Below are 24,444 nucleotides of genomic sequence, written 5' to 3'. Positions count from 1 at the left end.
CATGTTGATGTGTAGTGGTGATATTTATTTCTGCATAATATTCTGTTCTACATTCTGCTATATAAGTGTTGACCACCTTTTTAACTAGCATAGCATATTACTCAGCACAAATGATCCATATTTTTGTCTCATAAGGAGATACAAGCAGGCTAAAGAAGGGTTTATTCCTTGATTTCCTTGCTTTTCAGATAAGTAAAAATGGATATAGATGGAGCAGTAAGCTTAGAACCCCCTGAATATCCAATAGCAAGATGTATGAATTGGCAGAAATGTTTTATTTGTCAAAAAGACCATGGGAAGTACAGCAAAGATAAGCAGCTTAAAAAACCATCTGATGAAGGCCTGAATTGTATCAGAGTCAGAGCAAGTGAAAGAGCAAAATACAAAAGATGTGAAATATGCTGATGCTCTGAATCGAATCCAGGCATTCCTAGACACAGAAACAGACAAGATCAAGTGGCACAAAACATGTTATGCTGCTTTTACCAATGTCACTTACATTTCTCGCCTTAAAGAAGAGTTTTGAAAAAGCTAGTGCATCACAGGAACCTATGAGCACCCTCTGCCCCCGCTCCACTAGACAATCAGTATCTCCAGTCACTTGGGAAAAATGTATCTTTTGTCAAAAAGATAGCAGAGACAAACTTTGCAACATCCAAGTCTTGAGTACATCTGAAAAGATTCTTAACCTAGCTCAGCAAGACACAGAATTACAACCAAGGCTTGCAGGAGTCAATGACTTGATTGCAGCAGAGGGCAAGTGCCATCTTATCTGCTACAGGGCATTCTTAAGGAAGTACCAGAGTACACCATCAGGAGGAAATGATCCATATTCCATTTGTTTACATAATGTAGCAAATGAGCTTAGAGCAGGACTTACCAGAGGTCAAATATACTCATGCAACAGTGAAGGGGTTTCAGCGGCTCATCGTTCAGTGCAGAGACACAGATGTTCTGGTGTTGCTGCTTGCCTTTGCACAACATTTGAGTCCTGAGGTTTGGATGAAGGCAGGAACAGCCAAGAAACCCTGCTTCATCAAAGTGCATGAAATCAAATTACCACATGTCACCAACCAATATAATATAACCAATGGTTTATTGGCATTTCATGCCATCACCGGATGTGATACAACTAGCCAGTTCACTGGTATAGGAAAAAGGACTGCATGTAAAGTGTTCCAGCAGTATCCTCATCTTCTTCAAAACTTTGGTGAGGAAGAAATGCCAAGTCAAGACACTCTACGCATGGCAGAACAATTTGTATGTAAATTGTATGACCCAAAATCAAGCAGTGAATCAATTCATGAGGTTCAATGTGCCCTGATTTGGAAGGTGAAAGCCAATGTGGATACTTTAGCTCCAACAAAGGATGCCTTGTCTCTGCACCTCATGAGGGCACACTATCAAACAAAGATTTGGAAACAATCACTAGTGTCTCATCCACAGTTTCCCTCACCAACTAGTTGTGGTTGGCATATGAAGGATGGTGTGCTGGTACCAAAGCTTTTAACCAAAGAACCATTACAGGCAAGATCTTTGGAGCTGACGACCTGTGGGTGCAAGGAGAGTGGAACTCAGTGCAGCACTAGGCAGTGCCGATGTGGAAGAGGTGGGATGTTTTGCTGTGGGGCATGTGGTTGTGGTTCAGCAGCTTGGTGCAAGAATACTCAGGTAACCACATCACATTATCATATGTATCATATTATGTTCAAAATAATAATTTTCCTGTTCATGTGATGCTTCTTAACAAAATTAAACCACAAAGTCTTCTGTTAAATCCCTGTTCAGGACTTTGACTGAAAATGTGGACATGGTGGCGAACGTAAAATGGACACAAATTAAGTGTTATATCGCGATCGATCGATCGCCAGTGGTTGGCGCCAGAGCGAACTAGTAACTCACTGAATCATAGATATGGATCATAGGTAAATAAACTAGATTTTTTTTCTCGGCGTGAGATATCGGAAGTGTGGCGTGAGAGCGTGTGAAAGCGGTCAAATGCGTGTGTCTCACGCTCAATGCGTGAGAGTTGGCAACCCTGTGGTACACTTCAGGCGGATATTGATTTTTATTGATGTTCAAGCTATTATCTCCCAGAGTGTAATAGGTATGTACATGCTTCACACTGTTGTCGTGAAGCAACAGTGCACGGGCGGAGCCACCGCGATTACGATTACGGTATAAAGCTGTGAAGTTTTCTCAACAGATGGCAATATTGTTACTGCACAAAGGAGCTGTCTCACTCCTCAACATGTTGATCAGCTCCTTTTCTTGCAGAAAAAATTGACAATTTCCAAGATGTCACAAAGCAGTCACGAATAAATCTTAGTTTTTGGACCTTAATGTTTACAATATACAGAACTATGTTCATAAACGTTTTTGTTACATGTAAACAAAAAAAAAAACTAAAACTTAATTTGCACTTTAAAAGGCTGTTCAAAACCGCTTTCAATGCATTTTCTGGTAAAGGAGCTACGTGGAAGTGGGCATTAATTGTTGTTCACAGTATAACCACTAATATCTAAATACATTTTAATAAAGTTTGAGTGTTCCTTGTATCATTACAACATTTCACATTCAAACTACACTTTTTATTGTAACTGAAATTTCCCTACAAGAATCGATATTGAATCGGATCGAATTGAATCGAAAATCGAATTGAATCGAAAATCAAATTGAGTGGGGACCTTGTGAATCGGAATCGAATCGAACTGGGAAATCAGTAGTGATACCCACCCCTACTCATAAAAGTCATAAAAACATTTTTTCAGCCTGACAACCACTCTAGAATTTCACCTGTGTGTCCCTTCTGACTAAAATAATAGGTTCTCATCTTGTACCCTGACATGTCCGCAAAAGTATTAATGGAAGCACTTTTCAGAAATGGCCCCCTGACTATGTCATGGTTTTCGATAACGTGGCAGGCGGATTTGGTGCGGCTGCGGTAGCGGGCGATGCTACACAAAATATTGAACACCAGTTAGCTTGATCAGTTTAGATTAATATAGCAGCCGTTAAGCTTTTCGTGAATCACTTTAATGTAATGTTTTCAGATCGAAATGTTTATTATACCTGAGAAACAAACAGAAGAAACTTACTGTTTTCAAGCTGGTTTGCAACATCCCGCAGAAGATCTGCCAGTGGTCTCCCACTTGAAGCCATTGCTTAATTGAAGGATAGCGTCACCAAGTAGAGTCACTTAACGTTCGAGTTGTAAGAAATCGGTTGCTTTTGTCTGATTCACCGGCTGACCAATTGTGCTTTAGAGTGTGGCTAGCACCGCTCACCTCATTAACACACAAACGCAGAAATACAGAAATAAATAAATGTGGAAATACAGGAATAAATGAATAAATAAATAAATACACGTGGAAATAAATAAATGTATAAATGAATACATAGTACATGTATTTATTTATTTTTATGTCATGTTTTGTCCTCCATATTTGTGAAGATGAGAAAATCACAGACTTATTACATCCATCCTGTAACGGTGGGGCTGTAGTATCATCAAGGGGCGGACACATTTGCGAAGCAGACTGTACAATCATAGAGTTTATTACGCGTTCTACCTTGCCTGAGGACACGCAAGTAGAACGCGAACGACGAGGCATGACGAACAGAGTACACACACTTAAACTCCAAGACAGTGGAAACAACAAAGGCACTAGACTGGACTAAACACAAGAGCACAACTTACAGTAGTATACATTGACATGACCAGGCACACGTGACGCAAGAAACAACCATACACGAACACGAAATCTAAATACAAAACAGAACTAAGAGAACGTACTAAAAGCACAAGGGACCGTACATGAACAAGATACACGCACTCAACCAAACCTTTAACTTAAAAATACAGAACAATGTGATAACTTTGATTGGCAAGGATTGTGTTAATATATTTTTATACAAAATGCATGGTCTAATTTTACATTGTTTTCCCTACTATAGGCAAGAAAATATATAGGTGTAATTTAGGATGCCGTAATGGAATACACTATCATTGTTTAAAATGCAGTAGTACAATACTGCAAAAAAACCTAGCAAAAAAAACCTAGCCACTAGGGTGCACACACCAGTGTATTTTAATGCCGGTCCCAAGCCCGGATAAATAGGGAGGGTTGCGTCAGGAAGGGCATCCGGTGTAAAAACTGCACCAAATCAAATGATGCGAATCAAAAACAGAAATTCCATACCGGATCGGTCGAGGCCCGGGTTAACAACGACCGCCACTGGTGCTGTTGGCCAACAGGGCATTAGTGGAAATTGGACTAGCTATACTAGCTATAGCGGCAACAGGCAATGTCCAATCCAGTAATATAGATCAATGGTATCACCCCTCCCCTGCCAGGGGCCTCAGGCCAAAGCCTCCTTGTTCCTCTGGTTCTCCAGGCATGCCAGATATACTACCATTCTGACACCAGACGCCCTTATCTACAGGCCCGAGACCTTCAGGACTGTCTGCCTTCAACTCACGAGGAGTACTACGAGAAAGTGAAGAGAGAGAGAGAGAGAGAGAGAGAGAGAGAGAGAGAGAGAGAGAGAGAGAATAGGCCTGCAGAGCAGAGCTGGTCAACGTGTCAGAGGCCTGACATATTCTTAATATACTTTAATAAAGTGATTTCCTTTCCATTGCTTACTAATAGTGGTCAATACATATATGAATACTGATGAATATGATTACAGAAATACCAAATATAAATTTTGCCCCAACACTGTGGAGTTTTAGTGTTGAAGGTACATAAGTATATATTTTTCATTCAGTTCACAGAGGTTTCCTTTTGACGGGAGACATCAGCAGAGGCGCTAACTGTGCAGCTTCTTGGCTAAATAAAAGCCATTGAAATGTATGCTCGTCTCGGAGTCCTGTCTCCCTCGCCAGCGTTACAGGCAAATACCTTCCTGATGTGATTGATCTCAGGTACATATAGGCTTTATTATCCTTTCATATCCTTTTTTTGTAAATTACCATAGACCTTGCTTAACAATTATACAAATTAGGTTCATTATTATTATTATTTTCATTTATTTAGATACGATAGTCCCTATTTCTCTCTCTATGAGATGATGGGGTCCAACTAGAATATTATTGGTAGTTATTTTGCTATTTGGGGGTGGGGATGCTGCTGTGCAGTACTGTTATTACTGAATTTAGACTTTTTAACAATTGTTGGGCTTGAAATCATCCGTCCAATCTGCCAACAATAGTCATGCATATTGCCTTCTACTGAGAGTCTTGTTTTGTAGAAGCTTATCAAAGGGTTCACTTTTTAGTTTCTGTACAATAAAAATGGGAATTGTACCATAATAAGAAGTCTAACTCTTTAATGTCATGTGTAGCCATGCAGGTGTCACAATCAAGCAGTCTGTTTTTCTTTTTTTTTCCATTTTAATTGAATAACACATTTTCTACTTCCAGCAATATCACATAAGTAGGTGTTTTCCCTCATTTTCTGCAGATCTTGGAGAAAGCCGTTGCCAGTCTGGTACGCATCGACTTTCTCCTGAGATTAGGGATGGTCTTGTCAGAGGTGGATGGTGCTAAAGAGGAAAGATGTGCCAAAGAAATGGTCAAAGCAAATAGACGGTGAGAGGGATGCTGTGTGTAGTCTTCCATGCTGTTGTCATTATTGTTGTTCATGCCCTGTTACTTGTGCAGCATGAAAGACAACTAAACCATAGAACACAACTAAACCATGGAAGACTACTATACCACGGACCCCTCACTTCTTTATGCATAATACTCTCATGAATTAAACTTCACCAAAGAAATACTAAAACACGTACCATCTGGAATATGTTTGTCCACCACCTGGTCCTCCATGTGAACACACACTTTGTTTGTCTGTTTCTTTACAAAGAGAAGACAATTTGATAAAAATCATTCAAAATGTGATTTTGACAGTAGCATAAATGTATGGTTGAAAATCATTCAGAAGAGCAGAGTCTAAAGCTAATGGTGTGACTGGGAATAAGTACATTTTAAAAACAGATACCTTGAATCTCAGCTTCAGAAATCTTGGACACCTGAACCACCGAGAAGATTTCTTCTCCAGCCCCACGTCCACCGTCTGGGCAGCACTCTGCGGAGCAGAGCCTGTACGGTCCTGTTCTGACTGAGAGGTGGTGATGCCAGCGAGGTCACTGATCACAGTGTGGGCAATCACAGCTGACAGCTCAGAGCAGCATCGCTGTCGTGACTGCTCCACTTCTAAGTCAGCCTCCGTCACAGATATGCTTTCATAACAGTAGCGCCCAAATATAGTGTCAGGCTTGGTGCAGGACGTCAGACCAAGGCTTTGTTGGAGTAGTTTTTCGGTAGCTGTGTTCACAAAGCTCCTCACGATGCTTGACTGGAGTGCCTCCTTGGAAAGGTAGGTATCTGACAACACTGACCGAGTCCCCTTGCAGCTCATTTGTGCTTTTACTTGGTCCAGAGCCGCAATCCTTTCCAGCATCAAGTTCCTCACTATAGGGATGAGCTTCTGAGAGGACTGCCTGAGGGAGTCTATGGAGAGCATGCTGTCCAGTGCCTTCCAGGAACACTCAGACTCCTCATTTTGCTCAAGGGCACCACTGCTGATAACTTTTTCACCAATTGCTTCAAAACTGTCTAAAATTATGAAGTCACTGAGGGCTTGTAAATGCATGACAGATGGTGTTAATATCTGCCTCATGCACAAAACCTCCAGCCTTTTCTTCACAAATGTAAACAAATCCTTTCCAATTAGCTGTCCAGCAATTTCCTCTTTACAGAATGGAATCACTGACAATAGGCATTCAATAATGCTCTTTGTGGTGGTGATGGAGTTCAGCAGTACTGATGCTGACCAACTCGTGATTGTGCAGGATTCCAAAAATCCCAGCATCCTGGTCTTAACTGCAAGCATCAGATTTTGGGCGATGTCCTCAAAGTAGCTTACAGGCAGTGTAACACCTTCATGGAGGTCAGTATTGCAATAAATGTCCAGAAGACATGAGTTAATCTAGAGTAACAACATGTGCAAGAGTAGTAAACAAGATTGTAGTCACTGATCACTGGCCTTGGTCTCACACTGCATATATTGCTAATAGATATATAAACACATCAACTATGGAGGAAAACATGAATAATAATAAAAATAATAGAATAAATGAACTAAAACATTTTAGTCCTTCACCTGCTTTAGGGAGTCATCCACAATAGCGGACATGACGCGGCTGGTCTCTTTCATATCGAGATGCTTTATCTCAGGTGGCAACATATTCATAATGGCCCTCATGACCTCTCCATAGATATGGCTGAAGATCCTGTCCTCTGAGATGCCAAAGACGACCCTGAGAGGCTTTGAAAAAGATGATGTGCTGCTTCTTGAGTACTCATCATACCTGCTGAAATTAGGAAAGTTTCCCAATAAACTATAAAATACATAAAGGAATCACAGGCTTGATGACATTAGAAATTAAGCCAAAACTGTTAAACTCAGTGCCCGTGGACCGAGTTTAACTGAGTAAATAACTCAGCATATCAATACTCCAAATGAATACTCACCACCAACCTTCAGACTGAGTATTAACTTACATGCACAAGGTAGCATACATTAAAGGACGAGGGGCACGACTACGCCTGCTCGTCGGTCCGCAGTTGATCTGAGAGGGAGAATCATGTGTCTCTCCATGCTCCACCTCATGAGGGCTGCTGGAGATACAGGTTCCTCCTGAGGACCTCACCCCTAACAGGCCTGACTCAAAACCTGGAGCAACCACCTCCTTCACTGCTACTTTGACCCATGCTGAGATTTTTTGCAGCACTGCAATCAAATCCTCCATTTTCATCTAGTTAGGTTAAAGCCAAGTGTAAAACGTTCATCAGTATCCAAAAGCTTAATGATTTTTAATTAATACTTTTTTTAACCTTAAGCTGATTATTTCTTTAAGAAGTAAAATGCCAATGCAAAGAACATGTACTGTTATGAAGGTCTGACCAGACATGGCCAAAGGCTCATCTTGCAGACAGACATACTGACAGACAGACACACAGGCAGAGAGGAAGACAGAGAGATAGAGATTCGTACTCACATCGCTTGGCAGTGTATTCCTCAGCTCTTGCCAAAGTCTGAAAAGAAAGTGTTACATTGTCACCTAGTTTAATCTTCCAGCACATGTATGTAAAGATTGAGTATGTGATGTGTGGAGAGTGAGTACTTACTCTTCAGTTAGAACAGCTGCATTAGTCCCAGAGGTGGATACGACTCCATCACTTTTGCCACATGGAGGAGTGTTGAGATCCTCCATCACTGCCTCCTCCACTCTAGTACAGCAAACAGCTGTGGTGAAAGAAACATTTACTTTAAGCATCTATGAGGCAAACACTAATGATGCCCATAAACAAATGTCACTAAAAACATAAATTATGGAAAATTATACTGTTATGAATAAATAACCGTATAATGCATCACGTTTTGGTAACATGTCATCACGCTAAATCTCACCTGAAAACCATCTGCTATGGTCTTTCTTTGCCGGCTTGCTTTCCACGCCGGGGGCCGACACATCACAGCCCTCTGCAGGAAGCTCTTCTGCTGGCCCAGCTTTCTTAGACTGTAGTAGAGAAAATGAAGAAAAAATGAGTTTCATGATTACCGATTTTGCATTTCTCAAAATCCTCCACAAGGTGGCGTTATTAGAATTGTTGTGTACGCGCTAAAAAGGGAGGAAACTGGTGACGCTTTACGAGTGTCCCATAGAAAACTATTGATTTTCTCATGCAGGCCTATATATACACTTACTGACATGGGTAAACATAGCGTGAAGAAATAATTGACGACATCATGTTAAAGTAGGCTACATTATGCGTTAAACACGTTGTAGAATGCTACCCTTTCCTGTGAAGATAATACAGGCTGCGGACATCCGCGCAGACACGATAGGGGGAATACGAACATTTTATAATTTAGATTTTTTTTTTCAACCCCGCTGGACTCTCAAGGAGATAATATTAATCGATCTTAATAATGACCTCAGATGGTTAATAACCAATATTAATTGGTTACACATGTGATAAGAGGCCGTAAAATGAAGTAACTGGGATGTAACCGGATAATTAATGTTAATCTGGCTCTCGTTCATTCATTTTCTGATTCGTTCACTGAACGTACTGTCACCCAGAGAACTGTTGCTAAGGACGTGATTCACGTTTGCGCTGCCACTCACTCACATTTTCTTTTTGATTGCACATTTAAGTTGATATTTTCATCTGAATGTACAGTTTTTATCTTAATGTTGCTCTTAAATTAATATTTATTTTGCACTCAGTTGTAGGTTAGTTCATACTTATTTTTTGTATTATGTTACAGTGATCCTGCGCCAGTTCGTGCTTCAGCTTTTGTGAATTCACTCTTTCACGGGTTTTTATAAGATATTAATGGGAAAAATAATTCGCGGGTCATCACTTTTTCGCCGGTTGTCTGCGGAATTCGATCGGCGGAAAATATATATATTTTATGATTTTTTTACATGACAAAATCCCAAAATGTATAAAAATATATTATAAGTATTAATTCTAACAATTAACAAGGAATGTTATAAATAATAAAACAGTACGAATTATAGTAAATAGTGCATATTTACTCTCGGAAACGAGAACCACCATCACACACATGCACAGAACAGTGTGGGAATGGTTATTAAGTGAACGGGAAAGGTTTATGTAAAGGCGTGGGGAGGGTTTATAAAGCCTTAATATAGTGTATAAAAACTTAAATAATTATACCGTTTCTATTTTCGGTTATTGCGGGTAGTTCTGGAATCTCCAGAATGCGATAAAGGAGGCATTACTGTATTTGTAATGTAATTTATATTTTATAATAATTTATATTTTATAAACCCAACATTTATAAATTTTCTACAACACTCTCCTGGTCCGTGAGGCCGTAAACTAAACTGAAACATGAACCGTTCAGCCGTGTATCCGAAACGACATGTGGTAGTATAAAGAAACACCCCTCAAAAACAGGGGAACATTTACCTGATGAATTTTAATGTTGCATTGTGTTCCAGGTTTGAAAGTGCTGGAATTTAGGCTAAAGTACTTGAAAATGCTCGACTGAGAAGCTAGGCTCTCTCGAACGTACTCGGACTAAAGTGAGATTATGGAAAAAGCTCAAAGGAACATGAACTTACCCTCATCATTTGTCTAAACACGATCACTTGGAATAGTCACTCTTTTACTCGCACAATATAACGCTGAAACGCTGTAGTAGCTACTTCAACTTCAGTGACGATCTGTGGTTTAAACGCGTCTGTGGCGACTTTTATAGGTCTCCTGCGTTGTGACGTCATATGCCGTGTCGTCATAGTAACGCAGTTAGACAATAACTAAAACTGCTAATTTGCCGAGACATCAAATCATTTTGGGCTGGCCCATGTTAATCTCAGTAGTTTGGGCCGGGACATTTATCACACCCACTCTGGCCCTGGACATGTATCAGATCCACTCCGGTGTTATCAAAATCTGTGCTACCCATCGAATGTCCTACCTAGAGCTACTGCGCATGCGCATGAATGTATTTTCATGTCAGTGTACAGCGTACACCTATAATTTTGCGTTGTCAGCATTTTTTTCTCTTGAATTCACAATGAGGACTGTCCATTTATTTTGCCAATTTACTTTTTTGTCAACAATTGTTAAATATTTTTGTGAATATCCTCGGAAAGACCTGAGAAATATCACTACTGCTTTGTTTCTAATACGTGGAGGTTCCAAATGTCTGCTAGTCAGTTTGTTTTACCCTTGCCAGTAAATAACTGTGCTCTCTTTTATCATTCCATCCTAACTGGTTTTAGTTGACTGCAGGGGCGGACTGGCATACATTACTAAGTGGTTGTGGGCGTCGCTGTTACTTTGCGTGAAGGTCTGTCTAGGGCTGTGTTGTGGTCTGAGTACTTGGCAGTTGAGGCAAGTGACCATGAACATAGTACGCTGTGATTCTGGATCCTTGCCGAGCCAGTATCAGATTGTAGCTGTTGTTGTGTTCTGCTCAAACAACTGGTGTGTGTTTAGGATGTCGTTGTTGCTTTGTTTGAAGGTCGCTGTTACTTTGCGTGAAGGTCTGTCTAGGGCTGTGTTGTGGTCTGAGTACATGGCAGTTGAGGCAAGTGACCATGAACATAGTACGCTGTGATTCTGGATCCTTGCCGAGCCAGTATCAGATTGTAGCTGTTGTTGTGTTCTGCTCAAACAACTGGTGTGTGTTTAGGATGTCGTTGTTGCTTTGTTTGAAGGTCAGTCCAGGTTGATGTGATGATCTGAGTACTTGGCAGTTGAAGCAATGGACCATGAACATAGTACGCTGTGCTTCTGGATCCTTGCCGAGCCAGTATCAGTTTGTAGATGTTGCAGTGTTCTAATAGTGGTTGGTTGGTTAATAACATGCACGGTTATGGTTGTTGGAGAGAAGATGGGCGGTAGGGCCTTGTGAGGAGTATGGGAGTGGCATAGGATATTTTACCATCTTATCCTGTGTTTAAGTATAATCTATTCTCTAGGCTACCTAGTGACCGCTGCGAACAGGGCAGTTGACAACAAAGGAAAGTCTTTGTGGCAGCTTGGAGAGACAGCTGACAAGGGGGAATAGACCCCACCGGGGCTGTCATGGGCTAGCTACTCATGATGGCGGCACTTGCGGAAATATCCGTGTGCGTGCAACCTTAAGAGCTACAAAGAGACTTAAGAAAACAATACCCCTTGAGTCTGCGAGAGCTGGGGTGGAAGATGACTCACAGGATGGTCACATGGCTACGAACTCTGGAATGGAATCGACAATGAGAAAAAGCTCTAGCACAAAGGTATCTGCCGCGGTAGGAGGTGAGATGCAGGAGTGTGTCTGTGGATGGAAGAAGGTTACGTCACTTAGAGGGCTGAGGATTCATCAAAGTAAGAAGAGATGTTTGGAGGTGGTAGTGCAGGGGCACCGCATTGAACAGTACTTCTTACGGAGTAGTTCGAATCAGTCGGGTGAAGTCCAGCGGCAGGTTGTACACCACAGCCCGCAGGATATCAGTACCTCTGTTGCTAAGGAAGTGAACTGTAGTAAAGACATACAGGATGATGAGTCTGAGGTTCAGCAGATGAGAAGCAGAAGGCTGGCGAAGGAGAAGAGATTTGTCCAGAGAAATAAGGTAAAATGGCCCGCAGCAGTAGATAAAGCAGGCTGGAGAAGCGTAAATGATGATCTTAGAGGTTTACTGGCTAGTCTGAAAGGGTCAGCAGAAAGTAAATTGAATAGATTAGGTGGAGTCATTTATGAGTATGGATTGGCTAGGTTTGGGAAAGTACAGGTGAGGGAAAAAAAGCAAGAGTCTGTGAAATCTAGGCGACAGGTAGAAATAGCTGGGCTTGTCCAGGAGTTGAGAGCTCTGAGAAAACAGTGGAAGAGGGCAATGGATGAGGATAAAGAGGGTATCAATTGGCTACAGAGAGATCTGAAGAGTAGGTTAGCAACTTTAAGGAGGGCAGAGGTGTTAAGGAAAAGGAGAAGGAAGAAGGAACATGCTAGGGCAGCCTTCTTCAGAAATCCCTTTGGGTTTGTAAAGACTTTATTTAGCAAAGAGAAGTCTGGTAGACTAAATGTGGAAAGAAAGGTATTAGAAGAGTACTTTGAATGTATGTATAGTGATAAGGATAAGGACAAGGAGTTGGAGCTCCCAGCAGACATTCCACCAGTGGGCACAATAGGGGGCTGCATGGATGTCAGCCTCCCAAAGTGGAAGGAAGTGCAAAATGTGGTTCGCCATGCAAAGGCTGGATCTGCGCCAGGGCCTAATGGTGTGACGTATCAAGTGTATAAGAATGCATCTGATGTCCTGAAGTTTTTGTGGAGAATGATGGTCATAATGTGGAAAAAAGGGACTATCCCAAAAGAGTGGAGGAGAGCAGTGGGCATCCTGATTCCAAAAGAAAAGGATTCCAAGGAGATAGAGCAGTTTCGACCAATAAGTCTCCTTAATGTAGAAGGTAAAATCTTCTTTAGTGTAGTAGCAAGGAGATTAGTAGAGTACCTAAAAGCAAATAAATTAATTGACACCTCAGTTCAAAAGGCAGGGATTCCTGGTTTTGCAGGTTGTTTGGAACATAGTAGTATGATCTGGAGTCAGATCCAGGCAGCGAAGAGAGAGGGTAGGGACCTACATGTGGTGTTTTTAGACCTAGCTAATGCTTTTGGGTCCGTGCCGCATAGCCTAATATGGAAGGCGTTTGAATATTTTCAGGTGCCAGCAAATATTACTAGGCTGGTTAAGGCATACTTTGAGGATATTCAGTTATGTTTTAATACAGGAGAATTTGTTACAGCATGGCAAAGGTTGGAAATGGGTATAATGGCCGGATGCACCATTTCGCCTTTGGCATTTACTATGGCCATGGAGGTGATAATTAGGGCCTCAAAGTGGGTGGTAGGCGGTGAAAGACTGCGAGATGGGTTACGGCTACCTCCAATTAGGGCATTCATGGATGACATGACAACACTAACAACGACAGTACCTTGCACGCGGCGGTTATTGGAAAAAATACAGGGAAATCTTAGGTGGGCTAGGATGAAGGTAAAGCCTAATAAATCTAGAAGTATATCAATAGTTAAAGGCAAGTTGGTGCAGGAGAGCTTTTGTATGGAAGGGGAGTGTATACCATCGGTACAGGAGAAGCCAGTTAAAAGTTTGGGCAGATGGTATAGTGCAGCATTAAATGATAAGGAGCAGGTGGCGATCTTAAAGACAGAATTGGTGCAGGCAATTAATAGAATAGAGAAGTCGCTGTTACCAGGAAAATTAAAATTATGGTGTATCCAGTTTGGCTTGCTTCCTCGTATTAGATGGCCACTGACAATTTATGAGGTACCTATCACAGAGGTTGAGAAGTTGGAAAGGATTTTGAATAAAACAATAAGGAAATGGTTAGGTTTGCCACGTTGTTTAAGTAGTGTAGCATTATATGGAAAAGGCATACTAGAACTACCTATGACTAGCTTAGTTGAGGAATTTAAATGTGCGAGGGTGAGTCGAGAGGTGATTCTATTAGGATCTAAGGATAATGTCGTAAGAACAGCAGCATCAGTGGCTAAGGTAGGGAGGAAGTGGAATCCACGGGTAGCGGCGCAAGCGGCCGAAAGCGCGTTAGTGTTGCGCGATATAGTAGGCTATGTCCAATGTGGAAAAGCGGGCTTTGGATCAGGTGACTCATGGAAAACATTTAATAAAGCCACGTCACCAGAGAGAAGGCGAATGGTAGTGAGTTTTATAAGGGAACAGGAAGAAGATGCTCGACGTGCATTAGCAGCGTCTCAGGCAAAACAAGGCCAATGGCTTCGTTGGCAGAGTGTAGAAAATAGGCGGCTCACCTGGCAGGAAATTTGGGCGATGGACGCGGGGCGCATCAAGTTTCTACTTGGAGCAACATATGATGTCCTTCCAACTCCTCAAAACCTCGCACAGTGGGTAGGTGAAGATCCTAAATGTAAGTTGTGCACGGGAGTTGGCTCGCTAAAGCACATTTTGTCCGCATGCCATGTTAGTTTGTCACAGGGGCGATATACATGGAGGCATAATCAAGTTCTAAGTGTGCTAGCGTGTTTATTTGATAAGAAGCGCTTAGAGGTTAATGCATTGACTAGTGTTGGTAATCGGTACGCAAATAGGTTTGTGAGGGAGGGTAAATGTGCAGGAGAACGCGATTGTGCCGTTGATGTTGGCAGGTGGGGTGAAGCACGAGATTGGAAACTTCTAGTAGATATAGGGAGAAAACTACAGGTTCCGGAGTGCATAGCAGTAACTTCATTGAGGCCCGATATGGTGTTGTACTCGGAAAGTAAACGGATTGTTTACTTTATCGAATTAACGGTTCCATTTGAAGACGCGGTTGATGAAGCATTTGAGAGGAAAAAGTTAAAATACGCTGACTTGGTGGCTAATGTGCGAGAACGCGGATGGCAGGCGCACATAAGACCAGTAGAAGTAGGTGCTAGGGGCTTTGTGGCTAAATCTATGACATCGTTGTTAACACAGTTCTGCCTTAGAGGGAGAAAGCTAAGATCAGCTGTGAAGGAGCTGTCGGTGGTAGCTGAAAGAGCTAGCCAATGGCTGTGGATTAAGAGGGCACAGACTACTTGGGGGCATGTCCCATAAAGGTGGCTTGACCGGTCTTATGAGTGAGACGTTGGGAAGGTGGTTGAACAGCAAGCTTTGAGGGGGGTGAGGCTGGGACGCCAGCCCTCACCGTTGAGCCTCCTGGAGGTGTTGTGGGCTCAAATCAATGAAACACCAACGAAGGGAGGTGCCCACCTGATGACCCCAGTGAAGAGCTTGTAAGTGGTTGTGGGCGTCGCTGTTACTTTGCGTGAAGGTCTGTCTAGGGCTGTGTTGTGGTCTGAGTACTTGGCAGTTGAGGCAAGTGACCATGAACATAGTACGCTGTGATTCTGGATCCTTGCCGAGCCAGTATCAGATTGTAGCTGTTGTTGTGTTCTGCTCAAACAACTGGTGTGTGTTTAGGATGTCGTTGTTGCTTTGTTTGAAGGTCGCTGTTACTTTGCGTGAAGGTCTGTCTAGGGCTGTGTTGTGGTCTGAGTACATGGCAGTTGAGGCAAGTGACCATGAACATAGTACGCTGTGATTCTGGATCCTTGCCGAGCCAGTATCAGATTGTAGCTGTTGTTGTGTTCTGCTCAAACAACTGGTGTGTGTTTAGGATGTCGTTGTTGCTTTGTTTGAAGGTCAGTCCAGGTTGATGTGATGATCTGAGTACTTGGCAGTTGAAGCAATGGACCATGAACATAGTACGCTGTGCTTCTGGATCCTTGCCGAGCCAGTATCAGTTTGTAGATGTTGCAGTGTTCTAATAGTGGTTGGTTGGTTAATAACATGCACGGTTATGGTTGTTGGAGAGAAGATGGGCGGTAGGGCCTTGTGAGGAGTATGGGAGTGGCATAGGATATTTTACCATCTTATCCTGTGTTTAAGTATAATCTACCGGGGATTTCCCCGGTGGGCCGATGGGTTAGTGGGCCGCCGGTGGTTTAACTCGGCCCGTGGAGGAGCCATTGCACTGCGTCCCCGGCCCGTAGTCACGCTGCTGTTTAACGGTGTTAAACAGCAGTCACACTCCAGTCACACTAACCTGCTCAGCGCGGCCGCGGACTGAGCCTGTAAACACATGAACGAGTTGGACCGGGCCGCGGACTGATCCTGTAAACACATGAACAAGTTGGACCGGGCCGCAAACTGATCCTGTAAACACATGAACGAGTTGGACCGGGCCGCGGACTGATCCTGTAAACACATGAACAAGTTGGACCGGGCCGCAAACTGATCCTGTAAACACATGAACGAGTTGGACCGGGCCGCAAACTGATCCTGTAAACACATGAACGAGTTGGACCGGACTACGAAAACATACAGCAGCTGTGTCACTTATTAATACAAGTAGACACGAGTAGCCTCGTCCATACTAATGCTACATTAATGATATCTCCCTGTTTGTATCCCACGAGTGACAAGAGAGAGAGACGCCAGTTGCACACTGACACTGCTGAGGGTCTAACTCATCATGTGATCCCTCCGCCACACGGTTCACACTACTGAAACGTGAAAAAATAGGTCCGCATTGCTGTAAAGATGGAGCAGTCTAAGCCAGGGTCTAAACAAACTACGAAACGTAAACGTGGCGCTGAAAAGATGAGAGAGAGAAAAAGAAAAGCTGCAGAGGTTACTCACTGAGTGAACAATGTAGGTTTCAGCTTTCCAGTTTCCTGTATTTTGTCAGGGTCAAATTATTAAGTGTGTTAGTTATTTTGTTATGCTACTATGTGGCTTTTTAATCATATTATTGCTGGAAGTAATATTGTCCATATGATAATAAAAGCTGTCATATACACTACGTGCCACCGGGGCGGTGTAAAATGGACACAAATTAAGTATTATAGCGCCAGAGATGTCCTGTTACAGATACATTTTTATGATTGATCAGGTACACTACACCCAGATTTATGAACTGGCTGACAACACTAAAAAATCATGTATAAAAGCACACATTTGCAGGTGTTTATGGATTTACTTCACTGAATGATTTAATTGATTTAGTGTTTTCATTTTTGCAGTGCCTTCCAGAGGTGGGGACTCGAGTCACATGACTTGGACTCGAGTCAGACTCGAGTCATTAATATTAAGACTTTTGACTTGACTTGAAAAAATATTCAGAGACTTAGACTTGACTTGGACTTTTACACCAATAACTTGGGACTTGAATTGGACTTGAACCTGTTTACTTGCAAAGACTTGATTTTTTAACCCTAAATCTAAATTTTAAAACGCATATTAATATTTATAAAGTGTGCCCCATTAATTTCATTTCCGTCCTTCTGATGCAGACCGGTCCTCTGCTTTTCCACACTCTGTACGTGTGTGTGTGCATGAGCTGCAGCACAACCAATCAAATGGGGGGTTGGCGAACGTAAATTTTTACCGGGCGGGGTGTAAAATGGACACAAATTAAGTATTATATCGCGATCGATCGATCGCCAGTGGTTGGTGCCAGAGCGAACTAGTAACTCATTGAATCATAGATGTGGATCAGAGGTAAATAAACTAGATTTTTTTCCGGCGTGAGAAATCGGATGTGTGGCGTGAGAGCGTGTGAAGACGGTCAAATGTGTGTGTCTCACGCTCAATGCGTGAGGGTTGGCAACCCTGGGTTCTGTATCTGAACTCGGGGAAGAGAGCCTCTCTCTGTCACCATCATAATATCCAGTTCTATCTCAGCATGGATTGTGTATTTGAAGACATCTACGTCGAGAAAAAAATATATTGACAAAAGTGGAGCGAGTTTTCAGCTATGGGGACATCATTCATCGTGCACAAATGACATACAGACTTTTGGCCAGCAAATGCAATGCAGAATAGTTTACTGAAATGTCTAAAGTTGCAGATTCCTGTTAATTGTTCAGTTCTTATATTTGTTTGTCTTGTGTCACTCACACATGTTCTCCAAGAAACCAGATAAGAGAAGAGAGGGAAAATGCTGTTATGGTTCTTTGTATTGTACTGTGAAAATATCACAGTACAATCACCTGATATCATAAATATCAATATGGAGTTCTACTTATGACTTTTTCACAGAATATTTATTTCTGGAAAATTGTAGTTTAAAGTATGAATATTTTTGCAGCTAAGTTTAACAAATTGAACTGTGCAATAAAGAGGTGTAATTTTAATTTTTTTTTATACTTCGTGTTTTCAGTTGCACATGTTTTATCAAGATTTGAGGAGAATACAGATTTAAAAAAGAATTTACAATTTAAATTTATTTACATTTAAAATATACCTGCAACATTGGTAAAAAAAAAAAAAAAAGACTCGAAAGGACTTGAAATTCCAAGTTTCAGACTTGGGACTTGACTTGACTGTTGCCTGTCTTGACTCGAGACTTGACTTGACTTGAGTGTCTTTGCTTGAGACTTGACTCGGGACTTGAGGTATAAAGACTTGGACTTACTTGAGACTTGCAAAACACTGACTTGGTCCCACCTCTGGTGCCTTCTGTGTATTTCTGGGTCCAGCTTACTAAGCCACCTTTTCTGACTAGAGCTACACTGATCCAGGTAACATAAAAAATATGTTAACATAAAAATAGTTCAAAAGTCAAGTCTTTCTTGCACAGATTCAGTGTTTTGGTTTTTCAGGAGGCATGACCATTAAGGAAACCGTTTGGCAAAAAATGCAAAAAGCAATCACAAATGACCTGGCAAAAAAATAAAATAAAATAAACTGGACTCAGAGAAAATTGAATTCAAATAATCAACACTGAAAGATGTCATCTTTATCTTACTGTCAGTGGTGTGCACAGACATTTTGGGGGGCAAGTGCTTGGGGGGGGGGGGGGGGGGGCACTTTTTAGCGCACGTGGAACACTTCATTATAAAAAAATTACAAGCACATGTTGAATGAAATTTGACTTTTATTTGTAACATTCTCTAAACGTGAGTTTTCAATGGAAAAAAGTCACGCAGCCGACTGATAAAATTCATATCCAATATTAACTATATACAGTCATGTCCTTCAGTTAACTTCTGTTTACCCTCCACTGTCTGCAGGCCTTGTTGCATATATTTTGCAATTAGTCAATCAATATAGGCCTACAATTAAGACAGTAAAAAGACTGTAAAGTAGGAGAAGGAGTTATAGGCTACTGAGTGTTTTCATTACATGAATGCAGATGGGCATTTTTCACAGGTAATGGGGAACTTCCCGTTTCTTCGTTCACAAATGAATGTGTTAATTTATGTTGCCTACCAAAACCTATACAACAGAAGACGTTCAGCTTAATAGATTTGCAAACTCTACCTTAATTATTTGTATGTGGTCGTCCTCACGTTATCTATCATTGATTTGGGCTAGAGCGACTAGTTTATCAGATGACCAGTCGGCTAAAATGCTTAGTAGTTTGGTGCTGTATGAGACATTTTACTGCACAACAAAATGATTTCACGTTGGGCTTAGAGGGCAAACGGTACGATTTGACTTGATGTGTATGTGACCTGTGTGGTAATTTTTAGATTAGTCAGGAATGACTCAAACTACAGCTTGTCTTTAGCCAGCAGGCATAGTTTACTTAACTCTCCTTTTACCTGTGCCCATACATGTACATAATCCCGCCTTCAGTACGGAACGCCCAGAGGACCACAACTCACCACATCTCCCTTTCCCCCAAAGTAGTGATAAAATCTTAACAAAAACATGAACTACTGAAAACCTATAGTCTGACACTTAAAACAGGACTCCTGAGAAAACCCCAAAATAACATTTCACACCCTTTCAATTATTCTGTCTTACTATTGTACATAATCTTTAAGCCATGCTGGTGCCTTCACCTCCCTCCTTGGTTGAGCCCGTTCCACCTGCTCGCCCTCTCTCTCTTCTGGTCCTGCTGTCTGTTCTGTCTCCCCCTCAGTCTGTGCAGGGGTTTGTATGTCTTGTAAGGGTCTGAGATGTGCCTTGTTTCTTCTCACCACTTCCGAATCGGTCTCCACAACAAAGGAACGGGGAGTGTCTGCTTGTCTTAGCACCGTAGCAGGCTCGTGGGTGTTTGTAATCCAGACCCGCTGACCTGCTATTAGCTCTGGCCTGACCCCAGCTCTATGCCTTTTATTGTAGGCCCGTGTCTGTGCCTGTTTTAACTCCTTGTCCTTGTCTGCAAATTTCTTTTGGTTTGGCCATTGTGGTTTAAGTTGTCCCGGTGAGACTGGCAATGGTGAGCGCAGCCTTCTGCCCATTAGGAGTTCAGCTGGTGAAGGGCCTTGATGCAGCGGTGTGACCCGGTATGCCAATAGGGCTTTGTAGGGGTCATTGTTCTTCTTCAAGAGGCTTTTCACTGTTTTAACAGCCCTCTCTGCCTCCCCGTTGCTCTGGGCGAAGAATGGGCTGAAGTCGTAGTCTGTGGCAAAAAGGGAGAAAGAGCTAGAAGAAAACTGAGGTCCATTATCTGTTATCAAAATTTCAGGCACCCCATGTCTAGCAAAAATAGATTTCAGGCCATTAGTTACCCCTGCTGACGTAGTTACAGGTGTCTTCATTATTTCAATATATCTTTAATAGTAGTCTACTACCAGTAAATAAGAGTCATTTTGCCAGTAAAACATATCTGCGCCGATTTTCTGCCAAGGCCGCTTAGGCAGCTCTGAGAGTATCATCGGCTCTGGGTGTAGCTGTTGGTGCTTAGCACATATCTCACACTGGGCCACGACTTTTGTGATTTGAGCACTCAGGCCTAACCACCACACAGACTGCTGAGCTCTCAGCTTGCATTTGGATATCCCCATATGTCCCTCGTGCAGTCGGGCAAGTATTTCATTTTGCAGTGTCTCTGGAATGACAATACGTTGTCCTTTCATCAAAAGATCACCATTCATGTGTAACTCCCCTTGGTGAACCCAATAAGCCTTCAGTTGCTGGGGAAGCTCCTCTTGTCATGGTCAGCCTCTTTTGCACTGAAGGATCAGCTGACTGCAGATGGCTTCCTGCCTCTGATGTTCAGCTATCTGCTGGAGTTTGGACTGAGATGCAGGTAAGCTGTCATGTACTGTGTTAACGAAAACTTCCATCTGTGTTTCTTCTGCTGTCATTGGACGCCTTATCGGAGCTCTGGACAGTGTGTCTGCTGTGATGAGGGCTTTTCCGGGAACATGCACAATGTTGTATGTAAACCTAACCAATCGCAGGCGGAATCGCTGAATCCTGGGAGGTAAGCCCCTCCAGTCATCCAGTGCTTTTGTCCCCAACAGTGCGAGGAGGGGTTTATGGTCAGTTTTTATTGTGAACTGTAATCCAATGAGGTATGAACTTAGCCTCTCACAGGCCCAGGTGACGGCCAGTGCCTCCTTTTCCACCTGGGCATATCGTTGCTCTGTCTCAGAAAGGCTCCAAGAAATGTAGGCAACTGGACGCCACTGCATGTTTTCGTCTCTCTGCATTAAGATTGCCCCAAGGCCAAAGGACGATGCATCCGCAGACACCTTTGTCTTGGCTTGTGGTCTGTATTGAGCCAAGACCGTTGGTGATGTCAGCTCATTCTTGAGTTTGTCAAAGGCTGTCTGCTGTATATGACGCCAGGACCAATCATTGTCTTTTACCAGCAGATCTCTGAGCGGTTTGGTCGAATCTGCAAAGTGAGGAATGAATATTGCAACATATGTCACCATCCCCAAAAACCGCCTAATGTCTGCTGTGTTCTGTGGCACAGGCATGTCTGTAATGGCTCTGATTTTGTCAGGGTCAGGTTCAATGCCTGCTGCACTGATTTTATGTCCTACAAACACAACTTCCGACTGTGCAAAGGTGCATTTCTCATTTAGTGTTAGTCCTGCCTCTTGAAGTCGTGTCAGGACAGCTGTGAGCTGCTCATCATGCTCCACTGTATTTTCTCCAGATACAAGAACATCATCTGCATGGCATATAACCCCTTTAAGACCCGCCAAGAGCTGGGACATGCGTCTTTGAAAATGTTCTGGCCCAGAATTTATCCCAAAAGGGAGTACATTGAAACAGAAACGGCCAAAGGGAGTAATAAATGTTGTTAGTTCCCTACATTCTTGTGCTAATGATATTTGCCAAAAGCCACTACGTACATCCAATTTTGTGAAAAATTGTGCACCATTCAGCTGTGCTAATGACTGGTCCACTGAAGGCAAGATATGTCTTTCTCTGCACACGCTTTCATTGAGCTTGGTGAGGTCAACACAAAGTCTGATTTTGCCACTGGGTTTTGGGACTACTACAATCCTCGCACACCACTCAGTGGGTTTCTCTATTCTGGAGATGACCCCCATTTCCTCCATCCTTTTCAGTTCCTCTTTGACTTTTTCAGTTAGGGGTATTGGCACACGGCGAGGGGTTGTAAGGGCGTAGGGGACCGCATCTTCTCTCAGGCAGATACGGTAGTCACCTTCCAGTCTCCCTAATCCCATGAACACCTTTGGGAATTTCTTTTTGAATGTTTTCTCTGGTTCCCCATTCACTTCCGGTGTGTCAATTTCCTCCATTCGCTCAACAAGGTGTAGTGCTGTAAGTGCTGGTAAGCCCAGCAGTGGCCTGGCTAAATTATCGATGATAAACACTGGCTGAGTCAAATCTCTGTTCTTGCTTTCAAGACTACACTGAATCTTCCCTACCACCGCCAGCCTGGCAGAATTTGGGCCAAACAGTTTTTGGGGGGTGTGCAGTAGGGGGCCGTCTCTTTTATAGCTATACAGTCTGGTAGGAATGGCGGTCACCGCTGCCCCTGTATCTAGTTTAAAGGAAACTACTGTGCCATTCAGTTTGACGTCTGAGTACCAGCCAGTGCTGTCTGACCTCACCTCACCTAGAAACAGGCTGTCCTGGCAGAGTTCCTCTTCATCTGCCACCTCGTGTACAGGCTGCTTAGACTTGCAGACGGCTGCAAAGTGTCCTCGTTTGTGACATTTCCTGCATGTAGCCTCTTTGGCAGGACAGTCTTTCCAATTGTGTGACTGAGCCCTCCCACATCTATAACAGACAGATGATGTAGCATACTTGTTCTGTTTAGCTCTCTGTTGTGCACTCCCCTCTTTCTTCTGGGCAAGTGAAAGCACGTGCATCTCTTCACTAGGCTCTTTAATGGGCGCCTGGCCACTCGCACCGCGCAGCAACCCCTGTTGTTATTTCACAGTTTCGCTCTGTTTTACTCGCTGTACCGCTGTAGTCAGGGTCAGTTTTGCATCCATCTGTAATTTCTCGGAGAGGGTGACATCTCTTATGCCGACAACAATGCGATCGCGGATCAGTTCATCTCTGAGAGCCCCGAACTTGCAATAATCCGCCTGTTTGTGAACCGCGGTGATAAAGCTATCTGCCGTTTCTCCCGGTTCCTGTTTACGCATATTAAACTTTGCCCTTTCGAAAATGACATTGTGTTCTCCAATGAAATGGGCGTCAAAGCACGTTTTTACTTTTTCGTAGACCAACTTGTCCCCCTCCGTTAGCTCTGATGCATTTAAAATATCTTCGGATTCATCTCCCATAGAATATATCAACGTATTAACTTGAAAAGCTTCTTCCCTTTTAGCCAACCCCGATACAACCCTGTACCTCTCAAACCGTCGGATCCATTTGGGCCAGTTTTGAATATCTCTGCAGTCAAACTTTTCTGGTGGGTTTATGCGAAACACCTCTCCATCGTAGCTAGCTGCAGCGGAGCCTCCCGCGCGTTCCCTCTCTGTGTCGGACATTTCGAATACAAATCAATGCTTAATCCTCGCTATGCAGTTCTTGTGACGTTAATTTCGTTTACATCAGGAATAAAACGCACATCATTGAAGAGGCACCACTTCTGACACCATGTGGTAATTTTTAGATTAGTCAGGAATGACTCGAACTACAGCTTGTCTTTAGCCAGCAGGCATAGTTTACTTAACTCTCCTTTTACCTGTGCCCATACATGTACATAATCCCGCCTTCAGTACGGAACGCCCAGAGGACCACAACTCACCACAACCTGGCAGGTGAGGCACTGGAGAAGAAGTCTATCTGTGACCGTGTGTGCTGTGCTGAAGACGCTTCCTTCCACTCGCTGAACTGAACTGCTGCTGCAGCGCATCTGGTGTTAAAGGAAGAGAGAGGTCGGGTGTGTGCGAGGTGGTGGCTCATTTCAGGGCATTGTTTTAATCGCTCAGGTTTTCAAAAGATCATTTCAAACCGACCTCAGTAAAATGATAATAATAATAGTAAAAAAAAAAAAAAAAAAACACTGAAGTTTCAAAAGCGCACTTTCGTTGATAAAGGGCAGAGTTGAGTTTTCTTGCAAGAATGAGGAAGTGTGAAATGTCTACTTTTCACAAAAGTCACAAACAGGGGCGTTGCCTGGGTATGTAAAGAGCCGGGGCTCAGCCGAATTAATTA

General features: G+C 42.8%; 1 protein-coding gene across 2 annotated transcripts; it reads right to left on the bottom strand.

The window, feature by feature from the left end:
* Positions 1 to 5,410: 5,410 nt before the first annotated feature.
* On the bottom strand, positions 5,411 to 24,244 carry LOC143482417 (uncharacterized). Of its 2 annotated transcripts, none has more exons than XM_076980771.1 (9): positions 24,035 to 24,244; positions 8,478 to 8,586; positions 8,195 to 8,312; positions 8,065 to 8,101; positions 7,568 to 7,821; positions 7,167 to 7,377; positions 6,003 to 6,992; positions 5,794 to 5,857; positions 5,411 to 5,547 (listed from the first exon to the last, which is right to left on the bottom strand). In XM_076980771.1, exons 1-9 carry the CDS (start codon positions 24,140 to 24,142, stop codon positions 5,453 to 5,455), a joined length of 1,986 nt encoding a protein of 661 aa, XP_076836886.1. In that variant the 5' UTR covers positions 24,143 to 24,244; the 3' UTR covers positions 5,411 to 5,452. The 2 variants fall into 2 exon arrangements, with proteins under 2 accessions (XP_076836886.1, XP_076836887.1); XM_076980772.1 differs by lacking the exon at positions 24,035 to 24,244 and adding an exon at positions 10,168 to 10,292.
* Positions 24,245 to 24,444: the final 200 nt, after the last annotated feature.

This window comes from Brachyhypopomus gauderio, chromosome 18 (assembly GCF_052324685.1).
Source record: "Brachyhypopomus gauderio isolate BG-103 chromosome 18, BGAUD_0.2, whole genome shotgun sequence".
NCBI classification, from domain to species: Eukaryota; Metazoa; Chordata; class Actinopteri; order Gymnotiformes; family Hypopomidae; genus Brachyhypopomus; species Brachyhypopomus gauderio.
This window is presented reverse-complemented; position numbering and strand designations above follow the sequence as displayed.